The sequence below is a fragment of the Dryobates pubescens genome, chromosome 10, assembly GCF_014839835.1.
Source record: "Dryobates pubescens isolate bDryPub1 chromosome 10, bDryPub1.pri, whole genome shotgun sequence".
Classification (NCBI taxonomy): Eukaryota; Metazoa; Chordata; class Aves; order Piciformes; family Picidae; genus Dryobates; species Dryobates pubescens.
This window is the reverse complement of record NC_071621.1, coordinates 13,253,951-13,269,751: the sequence shown is the minus strand read 5'-3', so window position 1 is coordinate 13,269,751 and position 15,801 is coordinate 13,253,951. Positions and strand designations below refer to the sequence as shown.

At 48.8% G+C, this 15,801-nt stretch overlaps 1 protein-coding gene across 1 annotated transcript in view; it reads right to left on the bottom strand.

The window, feature by feature from the left end:
* The window catches only part of GDPD4 (glycerophosphodiester phosphodiesterase domain containing 4), a 52,236-nt gene that overhangs the window by 21,157 nt on the left and 15,278 nt on the right, over window positions 1-15,801 (bottom strand). The window contains exons 2-4 of the mRNA XM_009906955.2: window positions 11,606-11,814; window positions 10,064-10,167; window positions 8,370-8,463 (exon numbers count right to left, since the gene is read on the bottom strand). Of these exons, the coding sequence (XP_009905257.1) occupies window positions 8,370-8,463; window positions 10,064-10,167; window positions 11,606-11,788 (381 nt within the window). The 5' untranslated portion in view covers window positions 11,789-11,814. The remainder of the gene's footprint in view (window positions 1-8,369; window positions 8,464-10,063; window positions 10,168-11,605; window positions 11,815-15,801) is intronic.

Below are 15,801 nucleotides of genomic sequence, written 5' to 3'. Positions count from 1 at the left end.
TACATCTCACTATCAGCTTACGAGAAGAACAATCACCAGGTTCCACCCTTGGAGGGTGAAGAAGGAATTCCTGCAGTTGCACTGCTGGTCACTGTAGGAGAGCACAACTTCACACAACCTGGAGTATTGCATCCAGTTCTGGGGGCCCTGCTGCAAAAGGGACATTAGACAGCTGGAGTGGGTCCAGAGGAGAGCCACGAAGGTCATCAGAGGTCTGGGGCACCTCTCCTACAAAGACAGGGCAAGAGAGTTGGGGTTGTTCAGCCTATAGAAGGCATCGGGAAGGAAGAGACTGGGTAGGGAGCTTGGTGCCATGGTTTAGTTGATTAGATAGTGTTGGATGACAGGTTGGACTCAATGATCTCAAAGGTCTCTTCCATCCTGGTTAATTCTATTCTATTCTATTCTATTCTATTCTATTCTATTCTATTCTATTCCATTCCATTCCATTCCATTCCATTCCATTCCATTCCATTCCATTCCATTCCAGCCCTGAAGTATCTGAAGAGGGCCTACAAGAAAGCTGGGGAGGAACTTTTTACAGGGGCTTGTACTGAAGGGATGAGGGGGAATGTATTGAAGCTGGAGGAGAGTAGATTTAGACTGGAATAGATTTAGACAGGAAGGAATTCACAGGTTGCCCAGGGAGGTTATGGATGTCATCTCCCTGGGGGTGTTCAAGGCCAGGTTGAATGGGACCTTGAGCAACCTGGTCTAGAGCAAGGTGTCCTTGTCCATGGCAATGGGGTTGGAACTAGATAATCTCTAAGGTCCCCTCTAACCCAAATCATTCTGTGATTCTGATTCTGTTATTCATGGACCAGTGAGCTCATGTGATGTGCACCCCTGAAGCTTAGCATCTCAAGCCATAACCACCTAGCTTCATCCTGCTCCTCAAAAGCGGCCTCGGGACCTGCCCAGCATGCTCTGCCACGGACGGCAGCTGCCTTCAGCAATGTCCCACATGCTTGAACCTTGAGCAGGTCTTCCTCAGGCAATGTGACAACCAGCAACAGCAGGCTGGCTCCTCCAAAACGCTTCCACACATGTCCTGGGATTGTCTATTGACATCTAATCTTAAGTGACCAGTATGTTTCTGGCTAATACTGCTGAGGCTAGACCAAGCTCCCTTTTCCTAGGCCTGTCATCTCCTTGAATCTTACAGCCTCTAACACTTGCATTCTTCTCTTCTACAGTATGACATATGGAAATGTCTTCCCTCCACAATCTACTCTGCCTCTTTCTGAGTGAGTGCACTGACCACAAGGCTATGCTGCAAAAGGATACACAACAGACATTTAACCCCATTCTACTTCAGCATGTATGGTCTTGCACTTATTTCAATACTGCTGGTGAGGCTTAGGCAGGTTCTGAACATCATGAGGTTCAACAAGAGCAAGTGCAGGGTTCTGCACCTGGGCCAAAAAAGTCCTTCCTCATCAAAAGCAGTGTGGCCAGCAGATGGAGAGAGATGATTCTGCCACTTTGTTCTGGTGAGGCCTCATCTGGAACCCTCAATATATGAAGGACATGGACCTGATGGAACTGGGCCACCAAAATGATCAGGGGGTTGGAACAGCTCTGCTACTAGGACAGGCTGAGGGAGCTGGAGGTGTTCAGCCTGGAAGAGAGGAGGTTCTGGGGAGACATTCCAGTACCTGAAGGGAGCCTGCAAGAAGGATGGAGAGAGACTCTTTATAAAAGCCTGGAGTGATAGGATGAGAGGCAATGGCTTCAAACTAGAGAAGAGCAGATTTAGATTGGATTTTAGGAACAGGTTCTTCACCCTGAGGGTAGTGGAATACTGGAACAAGTTGGCCAGGGAGGACATTGAGGCCCCATCCCTGGTGAGGCTTGAGGGGGCTCTAGGCAACCTGATCTAGTTGAGGATATCCCTGCTTACTGCAGAAGGGGTTGGGCTAGATGATCTTTGGGGGTCCCTTCCAACCCAGACCATTCTGTGATTCTATGATTCTGTGAACCTAGCACCACAAGGATGCAGAGGCAGGCATTTAGACACTTGACTCCCCTGGAGCATCTGCCTGCTCAGATCTTCACAACAGCAGAATTCAGGTCCTTACACTCACTTTCTGGCAAGAAAAAAAACCCAAATGCAGCAGCTCAGAACTTGTCTGGTACCCTAGACTTTTAGGGATGGAAGTTTGAGATCACTGGACTTCAGTGTCAATGTACTATTTTGAGTTTTCCCTTAGCCTACAGTCATGAGTCACCTCCTCCAAAACCCGTCAAACTAACATATTGTTAACTGCAGACAAGAAAATATTACCTGATGGTGTTTAAAAGCCTGGACAAGGAAAGGTTTTTTCTTCTCCACTGAGCATGAATGGCCCTGCAGTTAGACCCCTCAGCTTAACCTTTTAACTGTAATAGGGATGAGGAAATTGTCTTGGAGAGTGAGAACAATTGAATTAATTGAAAGTGATTGTCTGAAAGGAGCTACAATGATGCACGTGGACAGAGAGGGTCTTGGTACAGACAAAGCAAGTGCTTTTTGTGCAGCATTTTGCCCGTGGGCACAGGAGTGTTTGCTTCAGTGGTTCACAATAAGGTCATGGAAGAAGGCTTGCAGGCTAAGGTTGGGTGCCATCATTAAGGAAGAGGATGTAGTGCTCACAAACAAAACCAAACTAGGCATCAGTTGCTGTAAAGCTTTCTTCTCCAACAAGAACATCAGGGTGCTCTTTCTTCTGATGTGATGGTGTGTTGGTCTGCTAGAAGGTAGGGAAGCTCTACAGAGGTTCCTAGACAGACTGGATTGGTTTGCTGAGGCCAATAACGTGAGGGGCAACAAGGCCAAATGCTGGGTTCTGCACCTGGGTCACAACAATCCCATGCAATGCTACAGGCCTGGGGAAGAGAGGCTGGCAGAGAGAGCTGGGGGTATTGGTCAATGGGCAGCTGAACATGAGGTTGCACGTGCCCAGGTGGCCGAGAAAACCAGCAGCATCTTGACTTCAATCGGGAACACTGCAGGCAGCAAGACCACAGAAGCGATAACCTCCCTAGACTTGACACTGGTGTGGCCACACTTCAAAGACTGGGTTCAGTTTGGGCCCCTCACTGGAGGCCCCTACAAGAAGGACACTGAGGGGCTGGAGTGTGTCTGGAGAAGGGCAATAGAGCTTGTAGAGGGTCTGGAGAACAAGTCTTATGAGAGGCAGCCTAGGAAAATGGGGTTGTTTAGTCTGGAGGAGGCCTTCTGGCTCTCTACAGCTACTTGGAAGGAGAGTGTAGTGAGGTGGGGGTTAGGCTGTTGTCCCAAGTAACAAATGACAGGACATGAGGAAAGGACCTCATGTTGCACCAGGGGAAGTTTAGGTTGGACATTAGGGAAACAATTCTTCCCAGAAAGGGTTCTCAAGTGCTAAAAGAGGCTGGCCAGGGAAATGATGGAAACACTGTCTCTAGAGGGATTTAAAAGTCATGTAGACGTGTTGCTGAGAGACATAGTTTAGCAGTGGCCTGGCCATGTTTGGTCAACTGTTGGATTTGATGATCTTAAAGGTCTCTTTCAACCAAACCAATTCATTCTATGATGCAAAACATCACAAGGAAACATTGCCTGGGTGAAGGTCTCCAGTCATAGAATTGTTAGGCTTGGAAGGGACTTCAAGAATCATCTAGTTCCAACCCTCCTGCCACGGGCAGGGACACCTCACACAGTCCTTCCTGCAACACATGCAGTGGTAGACACCATCCAACACTGTTCAACACCACCACATGAGGTAATTCATTGTGGAGGCAGCCTATTTGGCCATCATAGTATCAGTCAGTATCAGACTGTTAACCTTCCCCCTTCAAATCAGTTCTTATAGAGTCATAGAATAGCTTATCTTGAAAGGGACCTCAGAGCTTATCTATTCCAACCTGCTTCCCATGGGTAGGGATGCCTCTCAACTAGACTTGACTGCACAAGGCCTCATCCAGCCTGGCCTTGAATACCCCCAGTGAGGAGGCATCCACATCCTTCCTGGGCAGCCTGTTCCAGAGTCTCACCACCCTCATACTGAAGAACATTTTCCTAAGATCCAGTCAAAAGCTACTCTCACCCAGCTTCAAACCATTCCCCTGCTTTTCATCAGATTTATTTTCCAGGCCCTTCACAGCTTCCTTGCCCTCCTCTGCACTGGCTCCAGCACCTCCACATCTCTCTTGTATTGAGGTGCCCAAAACTGAACACAATACTCAAGGTGTGGCCTCACCAGAGCTGAGTACAAGTTCAGACACCCCTTGGGTACCTACACCTGTGCCAACTCAAGGCGGTTGATGCCACCTCCACAACTGAATCTGCACAAGCTCAGGTGAAGCCACAGTCACCCTGAGCACTGGCTGCATTGGGCTGTCTCGTCACGACCACACCACCATGTGCAGGCACCCCAAGAGTGACCCAGCCAAACTGGGGTCCCAATGCACCTGCACCATCACACAAGCAGTGTGTGACCTGCCCTGCTATGGGACCACCCCTGCCAACCACCCCTAGGTAGGAATGAAGGGGAACTGAGGAACAAAAGGCAATACCACCAACTGTTGGGGTGCATCCACCACCAGGAAGACATCAGCCGCATGGGACACTGCTGGAATTCACAGGCTCACAGGATGTTAGGGGTTGGAAGGGACCTCTGAAGATCACCGAGTCCAACCCCCCTGCCAGAGCAGGACCATAGAATCTAGTGCAGGTCACACAGGAACACATCCAGATGGGTCTTGAAAGTCTCCAGAGAAGGAGACTCCACAGCCTCTCCAGAAAGCCTGTTTCAGTGCCCTGAGACCCTCACAGTGGAGAAGTTCCTCCCTATGTTGAGGTGGAACCTCCTGTGCTGTAGTTTATATCCATTGCCCCTTGTCCTATCAACAGGGCGTAGCTGAGCAGAGCCTGTCCCCTCCCTCCTGACCCCCAGCCCTCAGATATTTATAAACATTTATTAAATCCCCTCTCAGCCCTCTCTTCTCCAGACTAAACAGCCCCAGGGCTCTCAGCCCCTCCTCACAAGGCAGTACTCCAGTCCCTTCATCATCCTTGCAGCTCTTCATTGGACTCTCTAAAGTAGATCCTCCTCTTACCTCTGGTCTTACCTCACTTCTCTCTCCACTCTTCTCTCGCTCTCTAACACATACTGTTTAATTCCTGACCTGCTTTAAGAGCCACTGCATGATCCAAGTGATGTGCATGAATGTGTAATTAACAGCTCTGTAATCATCTCAGTGGCAGTTTGCCTCACCTCACTCCTTAGGTATCCTTGAAGAACCTCCCCTGCACCCTTCCTCTGAGGTCAGATCTCAACTGAAGCTGCTGGTGTTTTGCTGGACACTTCATCAAAAGCTACAGGGAAAGGGCAGGCTCTAGGACAGAAAAGATCTGAAAACAGCAATGGAGAGTTCATTCCTGGTTGAGTCATTCTCTGAAAGGAGCCCTGCCGGCATGAGCATTGCCAAGCAATGGCTGTCTTCACAAGAGCCTGCATGTGACCATTGTGTGACCCTGACTGTTTGGAGCTTGTGGGAGAATGAATCGGTGTGGTGATTATTTTCCTCAATCCCCTTTCCTTCAAGACCTAATCCTATTTAGGTAATAGCTCTGATGATGTGAGGTCTCATGCTTTCCAGCACTCACTGCTCAACACAGATACCTTCAGTAATCTTGCCTAATGAGGCAGTGATGCAATCAAGCAAGGCAAGTGCCCTTAGAAATCCCCAAGAGATTTGAGTGGGTCACTTAGCTTCATCAAAGCACCCTCACTGCAGGGGCTGTCTCCAGAGCAGAGGAACCTCTGAAGTGTTTCTCTTGTAGGACTTGTCTGATACCATCCAGATTATTTCTATTCTTTCATCTATCCATGCTCACCCTCCTGAGGAAGAGAATTGCTGTTAGCTGCCTTGGACAGAGCTGAGCTCCTGAGAAGAGAAGGATGTGTCTAGATAATGAAGAGTGGGACTAAGGCTGAACTGAGCCATAGAGGACACCAACTTAACTTCGTATCTTCCATCTTCCTCTCTGGCTTTGCCCATCACCTGCCCTGGCAGCTTGTCAGCATCACAAAGACAGGAAACTCCTCCATAGGATAGAATAGAATAGAATAGAATAGAATAGAATAGAATAGAATAGAATAGAATAGAATAGAATAGACCAGACCAGGTTGGAAGAGACCTTCAAGATCATCGTGTCCAACCTATCATCCAACACCACCTAAACAACTAACCCATGGCACCAAGCACCCCATCAAGTCTCCTCCTGAACACCTCCAATGATGGTGACTCCACCACCTCTCCAGGCAGCCCATTCCAATGGGCAATCACTCTCTCTGTGTAGAACTTCTTCCTAACCTCCATCCTAAACCTCCCCTGGTGCAGCTTGAGACTGTGTCCTCTTGTTCTGGTGCTGGCTGCCTGGGAGAAGAGACCAACATCCGCCTGTCTACAACCTCCCTTCAGATAGTTGTAGAGAGCAATGAGGTCACCCCTGAGTCTCCTCTTCTCCAGGCTAAGCAACCCCAGCTCCCTCAGCCTCTCCTCATAGGGCTTATGTTCCAAACACCTCACCAACTTTGTTGCTCTTCTCTGGACTCCTTCCAGCAAGTCAACATCCTTCCTAAACTGAGGGGCCCAGAACTGGACACAGTACTCAAGGTGCGGCCTAACCAGTGCAGTGTACAGGGGCAGAATGACCTCCCTGCTCCTGCTGGCCACACTGTTCCTGATGCAGGCCAGGATGCCATTGGCCCTCTTGGCTGCCTGGGCACACTGCAGGCTCATGTTCAGCCTACCATCAACCAGTACCCCCAGGTCCCTCTCTGCCTGGCTGCTCTCCAGCCACTCTGACCCCAGCCTGTAGTACTGCCAGGACACTGTTTGGATCCAGACAACATGACTGAGCTCACACACCAGCCTCAGGGGTCTTTGAGCTCTGCAAGCCCAGAAGACCCTTTAAATCCTGTTTCTAGCACATGCTGTGATAGCTTACTCTGATCCTGAGGTTGACTCTAGATCTACAGCCTGTAGAGGCATGATCTCAGAGGTATCTATGGCACACAGGCATCTCTGGCAAAGCTCTGAGCTGCCCAAGGTGGCATGGTAACCACCAAACCACCCACACAAAGCCACTGAATAACAGACATTGAGCTGTAAACCCCTCAGGGTGTCACAAAACCCTTGTAATTAAATGTGTTTTGTCCTACTCTTGAGCTCAGTGGTCCACAGCTTTTACGATGCTATTGATCGCCGTGGGCATGGCCAAGCAGCTGTCACTTTTTACCACTTTGGGGTTTTATTGCTAACACTGGAACAAAAGTCAGTATTTATTTGTACTTCACCAGAGATAAAGGACCCCAGAAACATATTGTGCTAGGGGCTGCAGGAATAAAGCAAAAGGAGATCTGCTGCCGTGAGGAATTTGCAGACAGGTTATGTGCTAATGCAGCAGGGAATGGTTAAGAACAGCAGGAACTAACGATAACAGTTGGTTGCCTTGGCCACAAAGGTGAGCCAAAGCCATAGCCTCACCTTCAGCACCTGGCATTTCAAAATGAAAGTTGGAGCATAAAACTGAATGTGGGCTCCTGTCCCTAGAGTTTCCCTGGAGTTAAAGTGATTTCTTAGCCGACAGCTCTGGATGCAGAAGGTGGAAACACAGTTCTGTCTTCATCTGGGGGTCCCCTATGAGGGAAAGGCCAGAGGAAAAAAGGATGAGTGGGCAGTAGGTTTTGGAAATGCTTGCTTTTGGTGTTTTCCCAGTAAGCAGAGCAGACAGAAGATCAGAGGTCCAGAGAAAAATGTCACAAGGTTTGGAAAAGTGAAGATTTCAGGAACATTGCCTCATTGGGCATGAAGTTCAGCAGTGTCTTGTGACCATGTCTGTAGTCCCTGCCTGAAGAGAAGCCCTCCAGCAACAAAAAAAAAGTGAGTCAAGGCAGCTTCAGTGATATCATTTCCCTTCTTCTAATGAAACTTTTTACTCAGGATTAGAGGAATAACTCAGCTTTGATGACATTAGTGGTGACTCAGAGCCCCATACTTTCCTGCTGTTAAAGCACAAATCTTTAGCTTCCCCTGAATCTAAATCCAGCCACTGCTGGCTCAGCTTTCCTTGGGTTCAAGGAGACTGGGCTTAATCCTTACAGGGAAATCATCAAAAGATGATCATCTGGCTCAGAGATCCCTAAGCTGAAATGGCCATCTGCAGGTGGACATGGGGAGAAAGTACTGTAAACATTGCTGTGTTTCCAGTCTTCCCCAGGTATCCATTAAGGATCATATGGGTGGGTAGGCTGAGCTTTGGTCTGACACATTAAAGCCATCTCTGTGTTTACTTTTTAGGACTAAATCATGGTTGGCATACAAGGAGCATTACTTACCAACAACAGTGTGATGTACATGAAGAGGATGGCAGCCACAATCAGGAGCACAAGAGACCAGAGAAACCAGAAGCCCAGGTTCCCATAGTTATACCTAAAAAGCAATAAATATTATGCTAGTGTTTGTGTTTAGCACAGGGGCTGGAGGGGAACAGCAGCCTTGTTCCTTGAAATGTTGGAATTTTCAAAGCAATACAACAAAAAGTGAGAAATAACCTATCCTGTAGCATAGAAAAGGGGCTAAGAGCTTCCACCCCCCCAAGCCATGACTGCATGAACCACCAGAATAAAACCTGAGTGGTAAAAGACCAAACTGATGGTCTTGCTGCAGAGAGCTCCCAGTCTGCCTAGAAGAAACAGCACATTGCTGCACACAAGGCAGCCTAAGGGAACAGAAGGTTGATGTAAGTCCACCTTGTCTGCCTCTGGTTGTGCAGGGTATATGGCAAAAAGGAGATTTAAGTGGAGATCTGAATAAGAAAACACAGGAAGTTGCAGAGAGATAGTTCAAGGAGAGAGAGAGGGAAGGTTTCATTGTACCCAAGAGCTCAGTGAGAGTGAATCACATCATTACACCTCCACCCTCACAAGATTACACAGAGTAACAGAATGTTGGGGGTTGGAAGGGACCTCTATCTGGGGATCATCTAGTCCAATCCCCCTGCCAATGCAGGGTCACCAAAAGCAGGTTGTCCAGAATTGCTATGTCCAGGTGGGTTTGGAATCTCTCCAGAGGAGACTCCACAGCCTCTCTGGGCAGCCAGGTCCAGTGCTCTGTCAACCTCACAGTAATTTGTCCTCATGTTCAGATGGGACAGCTTGGGTTCCAGTTTGTGCCCAGTGACCCTTGTCCTGTCACTGAAAAGAGTCTGGTCCCATCCTCTTAATCTTTGTCCATTAGATATTGACAAGCATTGAGGAGATCCTTCCTCGGTCTTCTTTTCTCCAGACTAAACAGCCCCACTTGTCTCAGCCTTTCCTGCTCCAAGAGATGCTCCAGTTCCTCACCACCTTCATATCCTCTGTAGGACTCTCTCCAGCAGTACCCTGTGTCTTTTGAACTGGGGAGCCTAGAACTGGACACAATACTCCAGATGCCACCTCGCTAGGATAGAGTAAAGGGGAAGGAGAACCTCTCTCCACTTGCTGACCACTCTCCTCTTAATGCACCCAACTTGAGCAGGTTTAATTTCATTTTAGGGGCCAGATTTGCATACCTGTTACCTGCCTAGTGCAGAAGGGAAGGGTTTGCACAAACCTCTGCTGATCATTTGAGATCTTTGAGCCTGGGGACATGGAAGTATCATTACAGTGGGATACCTGTACAATGCCTTTGATGCCTGCCAGGACATTTCTCCAGAGTGAGCAGGTGGGGGAAAAAGGACTCAGAGAAGAAAAGAACTATTTAGTCCCTTTCAATCACTAATCTCTATGATGAACAATCTCCCCTTTCCCCCAAATTCACACTAACACTTAAACATTTTAGCCAAGTAAAGGGTAGAACCTCAGCACCCCTGAAGTCACTGAGCAGTTAATTTGGATGCTGTATACAAGAATTTAAAGAGCCAAATCTTTAGCTCATGGCTAAGATGCCCTGCTGCAGCCCTGCAGCTGCTGAGGGGGATCCTGATCTCTCCCCATCTACCCTGGGAAGCTTTCTGAAGAGAGGGAGAGCTGGAAAACATGGTACTTACCAGTCAAAGTTATTGTAGTCATTTTTTGCTTCACCCCACATGTACAGAAAGACGAGAGAAAAGCAGAAAGCTCCAACAAGCAGCGGGAAAAACACACATTCCCTCTGGAGAAGGAGAGGAAGGACAAGTGTCAGAGCCTTGTCTACCCCAAAACAGTCAAAGCAAATGGTACTGTCCCTAAAAAACTTGGCTTGGTGTTGGACCCCCTGAAGTGGATATGAAGAGGACTTACAGAGTCACTGAACTGTTTTGGTTGGAAAAGACCTCTAAGATCATCAAGTCCAACCATCAGCCTAACACCACCATGGCCATTAACCCATGTGCCAAAGTGCCATGTCCACACATCTTTTGACCACTTCCAGGGATGGTGACTTCTTCACCTCACAGGGCAGCCTGTTCCAGTGCCTGACCACTCTTTCAATAAAGCATTATTTTCCTAATTCCCAATCTAAATCTTACCTGGGACAATTTCAGGCCATTTCCTGTTGTCCTGTCACTAGTTACTTGAGAGAAGAGAACAAGCCCCACCTCACTCCAACCTCTTTTCAGATAGTTGGAGAGAGCAATACGGTCTCCCCTCAGCCTCCTCTTCTACACACTAAACAATCCCAGTTCCCTAGCCAGTCCTCATAACATTTGTTCTCTAGACCCTTCACCAGCTTTGTTGCCTTTCTGTGGACACACTTTGTTGCCCTTCTCCCTGTGCTTTGTGCCCAGGAGGATGTCCTCAAAAGCAATATCCTAAACACACAGAGCAAAATCTAATAACCCCAGAAATATCAGAGGGATGCAAATGCTCTTGGGCAATCACAGAATGTTAGGGGTTGGAAGGGAACTCAAAAGATCATCCAGTCCAACCCTCCCTGCCAGAGCAGGAGCAACTAGAGCAGATCACACAGGAACACATCCAGGAAGGTCTTGAATATCTCCAGAAGAGGAGACTCCACAAGCCCCCTGGGCAGCCTCCTCCAGTCTTCTGTCACCCTCACAGTGAAAAAAAAGTTTTCCTCCTGTTTCCATGGAACTTCCTATGCCTCATCTTCCACCCACTGCCCCTTGTGCTGTCATTGGGCATCACTGAGCAGAGCCTGGCTCCATCCTCTTGGCACTCAAGCTTTACATATTTATAAACATGAACAAGGCCACCCTTTAGTCTACTTCTCCAAGCTACAGAGCCCCAGCTCCTCAGGGTCTCCTCCGAAGGAAGATGTTCCACTCCCTTTATCATTTTTGTGGCTCTGTGCTGGACACTTTCAAGCAGTTCCTTGAGGTCCTTCTTGAACTGAGGGGCCCAGAACTGGACACAATATTCCAGAAGTGGCCTCACCAGGGCAGAGTGGAGGGGGAGGAGAACCTCTCTCAACCTACTAACCACAACCCTTCTGATCCACCCCAAGATGGCCTTCTTGGCCACAAGAGCACATTGCTGGCTCATGGTCAACCTAAGGATGTCTTTGGCCCATGAGATCAGCCCCTTATCAGCTTGTACTGATCTGTGCCCACGGAGGAGTGAAGATCCATGCTGGCTTTCAGCTACTTTACCGTCTTGCAGCAGCACTTCCCGGGCTCGGTCTTCCTGCGCTGGTAGCGCTTCCAGCGGCAGCTGTAGAAACCAGCCAGGCAGGAGATGAAGGGCTGGTGCTCGTACCGCTGCAGCAAGCGCCGCCGGACCACCTTCAGCTTCCCAAACTTCAGCCTCTTGAGGCTGCTGGAGCTGGCCTCCATCTGAGTGGCTTTATCTCATCTTCCTCCTGAAAGAAGGCCACAGGTTTTATGGGAAGATGTTCACTCTGCTTTCCTTTGGGGTAAGCGTTGCACATCAGAGAAGAAATAAGAGGAGCTTGCATAGAATCACAGAATTGTCAGGGTTGGAAGGGACCTCAAGGATCACCTACTTCCAACAGCCCTGCCAGGGGCAGGGACACCTCACACTAGAGCAGGTTGCTCAGAGCCACATCCAGCCTGAGTGTGATCGTTTGAGGCTGTGCCTTTAAGGAAGGGGCACGCTGGCTAAATGTTTATAAAATATTTTGGCATTCCAAATGAATTTCATTGGTAGGATTGTGGGAGGTGAGATTGGTGGGCCCGGCACGGCTGGGACTTTCCCTCAGTCTTCCTTTCTTCGCTGTCCCTTTCAGCTGGACTGCTGCTGGGCTTCTTGCCAAGAGATAAGAACTAACTAACTAACTCCTGTACTAGGCCCAAGATAAGAACTAACTAACTCACTCCTGTACTAGGCCTCTGTTTTTTTTCTGTCCTGCTAATCACCCTTGTCTCCTTTTCTACCTCTTTGGGGGGAGAAGGGAGGTAGGGGAGTGAAGGGGGTGCAGGGGGAAGCCCCCTCTGCTGGGGGGCTGGTTTCTGACTGTGTTTATTTGCTGTATATTCCTGTATATATTGTAAAATACCTGTATTTGTTGTGTTACATAGAATCTGTTTCCTTGTAAACTATACTCTCATTTCTCTGACTGAGTTTTAGCCGCGGTTTCTTTCTCAGTGGGGAGGGAAAGCAGAGCCTTTCCTCTCAACCCACCACATTCCTTTTTTTTTTGGCGCCCAACGTGGGGCTCTCCTGAGGGGTGGTTTCAGCAGAAGGTCCGGGTCACACTTACTGGGTAATGCAAGAGGCTGGTGAAACTCAGTGTATTCCACACTGAGATACCCAGAGCACAGACAGGGCATGTGGGCATTATGCCACCAGTGAGTGGGGCAGACAGCAGCTGATCTTGCTGCCTTCATCACCTGTCCGCAGATGTGCCTGGCATAAACTCAGCAGCTACCAAGTTACCCTATCCATGTCCTTAGAATATATCTGACCCTTCAAAGCTCACAAGAGGATGGGGCTATTTAGCATGGAGAAGAGGAGGCTCACGGGAGATCTCGTTGCTCTCTACAACTACCCAAAAGGAGGTTGTAGCCTGGTGGGGGTTGGTCTCTTCTCCCAGGCAACCAGCACCAGAACAAGAGGACACTGTCTTAAGCTGTGCCAGGGGAAGTTTAGGCTCGAGGTGAGGAGAAAGTTCTTCACAGGAAGAGCAATTGGCCATTGGGATGTGCTGCCCAGGGACGTGGTGGAGTCACCAACCTTGAGGGTGTTAAAAATAAAGATTGGATGTAGCACTTGAAGCCATTGTCAGGAAGTGTTAGGTATTAGGTAATATCACAGTATCACCAAGGCTGGAAGAGACCTCAAAGATCATTGAGTCCAACCTGTCACCACAGACCCCATGACTAGACCATGGCACCAAGTGCCACGTCCAATCCCCTGGACTTGATGTTCTCTGAGGTCTTTTCCAACCTGGTTGATTCTGTGATTCTGTGATATCTTCTGTGCCATGGGGCTGGAGTATTTGTTACCTCCTACAAGGATCCCTAAACCATTATTCCCCCTATAACCAGACCACAGCATCTCTTCCTGCCCAGCCCTTCAGCAACAGGAATTCAGGACACTGGACCAAACCCATGAGTTTTGCTGGCAGAGAGCCATGAGGTTCCTTACTCACATTCTTGGTGTGGACACCAGGCTCACACATCAACATTTACCTACAGGATTTGACAGCAAAACAGAGATAGCTGAGACCCTGAAACACTGCTCACTCCATCTGGCTGGTTACAACAGCATGTCAGGTGTTAAAACTAAGGTTTAATATTTTCCCCTAACAAAAATTACCCCTGATAGAGATCCCACCAGCTGCCAAGATGGCCTCATCCAGTCCAAACCAGCTTTAATATTAGGAGGTTTTCCCCCCATGTCTAATCTCTTGTGGTACAAGTATTTTCCCCCCATTGTCTAGGAGGTTGTGGAGGCTCCTTCACTGGAGAGATTCCAAATCCACCTCGACTGATCCTGTTCAGCGTGCTCTGGGTGACCCTGCTTTATCAGAGGGCTTGGACTGGATGGTCTTCCAAGCCCTACCACTCTGTGATTCTGTGAAAATTTAGAGATCACCAAAAATCTGAAAATTTAGAGATCTGCAAGGCTGGAGAGTTGGGTAGGGAGAAGTTGAATGAAATTCAACAAGGGCAAGTGTAGAGTCTTGCACCTGGGAAAGAACAACCCCATGCACCAGAACAGGTTGGGGACTGAGATGCTGGAGAGCAGTGAAGGGGAAAAGGAGCTGGGGGTCTTAGTGGATGGAAGGTTGACCATAAACCAGCAATGTGTCTTGTGGCCAAGAAGGCCAATGCCATTGTGGGGTGGATTAGAAGGGCTTTGGTTAGTAGGTTGAGAGAGGTTCTCCTCCCCCTCTACTCTGCCCTGCTGAGGCCACATCTGGAATATTGTGTCCAGTTCTGGGCCACTCAGTTCAAGAAGGACCTCAGGGAACTGCTTGAAAGTGTCCAGCACAGAACCACAAAAATGATGAAGGGAGTGGAGCATCTTCCTTAGGAGGAGAGCCTGAGGGAGCTGGGGCTTGGTAGCTTGATGAAGAGGAGCCTGAGAGGTGACCTCACCAATGTTGATAAATATGTAAAGGTGAGTGCCAAGAGGATGGATCCAGGCTCTGCTCAGTGATGCCCAATGGCACTGGAGTGACACAATCACAGTGTTCTGTCATTGTGAGGGCAACAAACACTGCAACAAGCTGCCCAGGGGGATTGTGGAGTCTCCCTCTCTGGAGATATTCAAGACCTGCCTGGATGCATTCCTGTGTGATCTAGTATAGGGATCCTGTCATGGCAGGGGGGGACAACTGGATGAGCTTTCAAGGTCCCTTCCAACCCCTAACATTCTGTGATTCTATGATCCCTGCCCACCTCCACCATACAAATGGAAAAAGATAGCAAAGGGAAAGTGCAAGATGGAATCTGTTGACCCGGGAAAGCCAGGGCAGCAAAGAGCAAGCAGGAAAACATGCACCAGTAGGACAGCAAAGTTTAGGACTCCTTGGCAAGTAAGCTGTGAAAGCAGTACCATATGGGTTTCAGCTCCATAAACCCAAGAGACCTCAGGTCTTTCCCTTGCAAATGCAGAATTTGATTGTTGGCAGGTAAGAGTCCCCATAAGAGCAGGCAATTGGACAGGGCTGCTAGATTCACACTGCTTGACAGGGAGTGCAGAAAAGCATGAGAAATAGCCCAGGGGGATGGTGGAGGAAGGAGCAGGAGGGAAGTAGCAGGAAGCATATTCAACCTCATGGCCTGAAAGAAGAGGGTACTGTGAAAGTGAAGCTTGCTTGAGAGAGCAGTGCACAAGCAAGGAGCAAGAAAACCTTGTCTTTTTCTGGTGCTTTAGAGTTGGGGCATTCATCTTTCAAGAGGCAAGCTGGTACACCAGCCACCTTTGGCCCTGCCCTAGAGCATCTTCCTTGACCCTTGTAAGTATTTCTATCTTTTCCCCTGCATCTGCCCAGCTTTCTCCAACAGTATATTCTACAACAGCTGGGCAGCTGGGTGCAGGGCTGTTTCCAGATATCACAAACACTTCCCAGTACACTGCAAGAAGGGAGTTGTGGGGGAAAAATAGTCACTTGGGTACCAGGAGCAGTGTGAGGGGCATGGAGATTGCTGTTTCTCAGCACCTTAGCATGGCCAGCTTGCCCTGAGCATCCTGGTGGTGTAGGAAGGCAGAAAGCAGGAGTGATGCCCACTTTGCCTACACCACCATTTCCAAGGGATTTGGAGGGAAGTTAAACTTCATACTAGGGGATGGAGGTGTCTTCAGGCTGAGCTGAGTGTCCCTGGAACCTGCAGCTGCCTTATGTGGGGACTTCTGGTGCCATTCCACCACTCTGGGG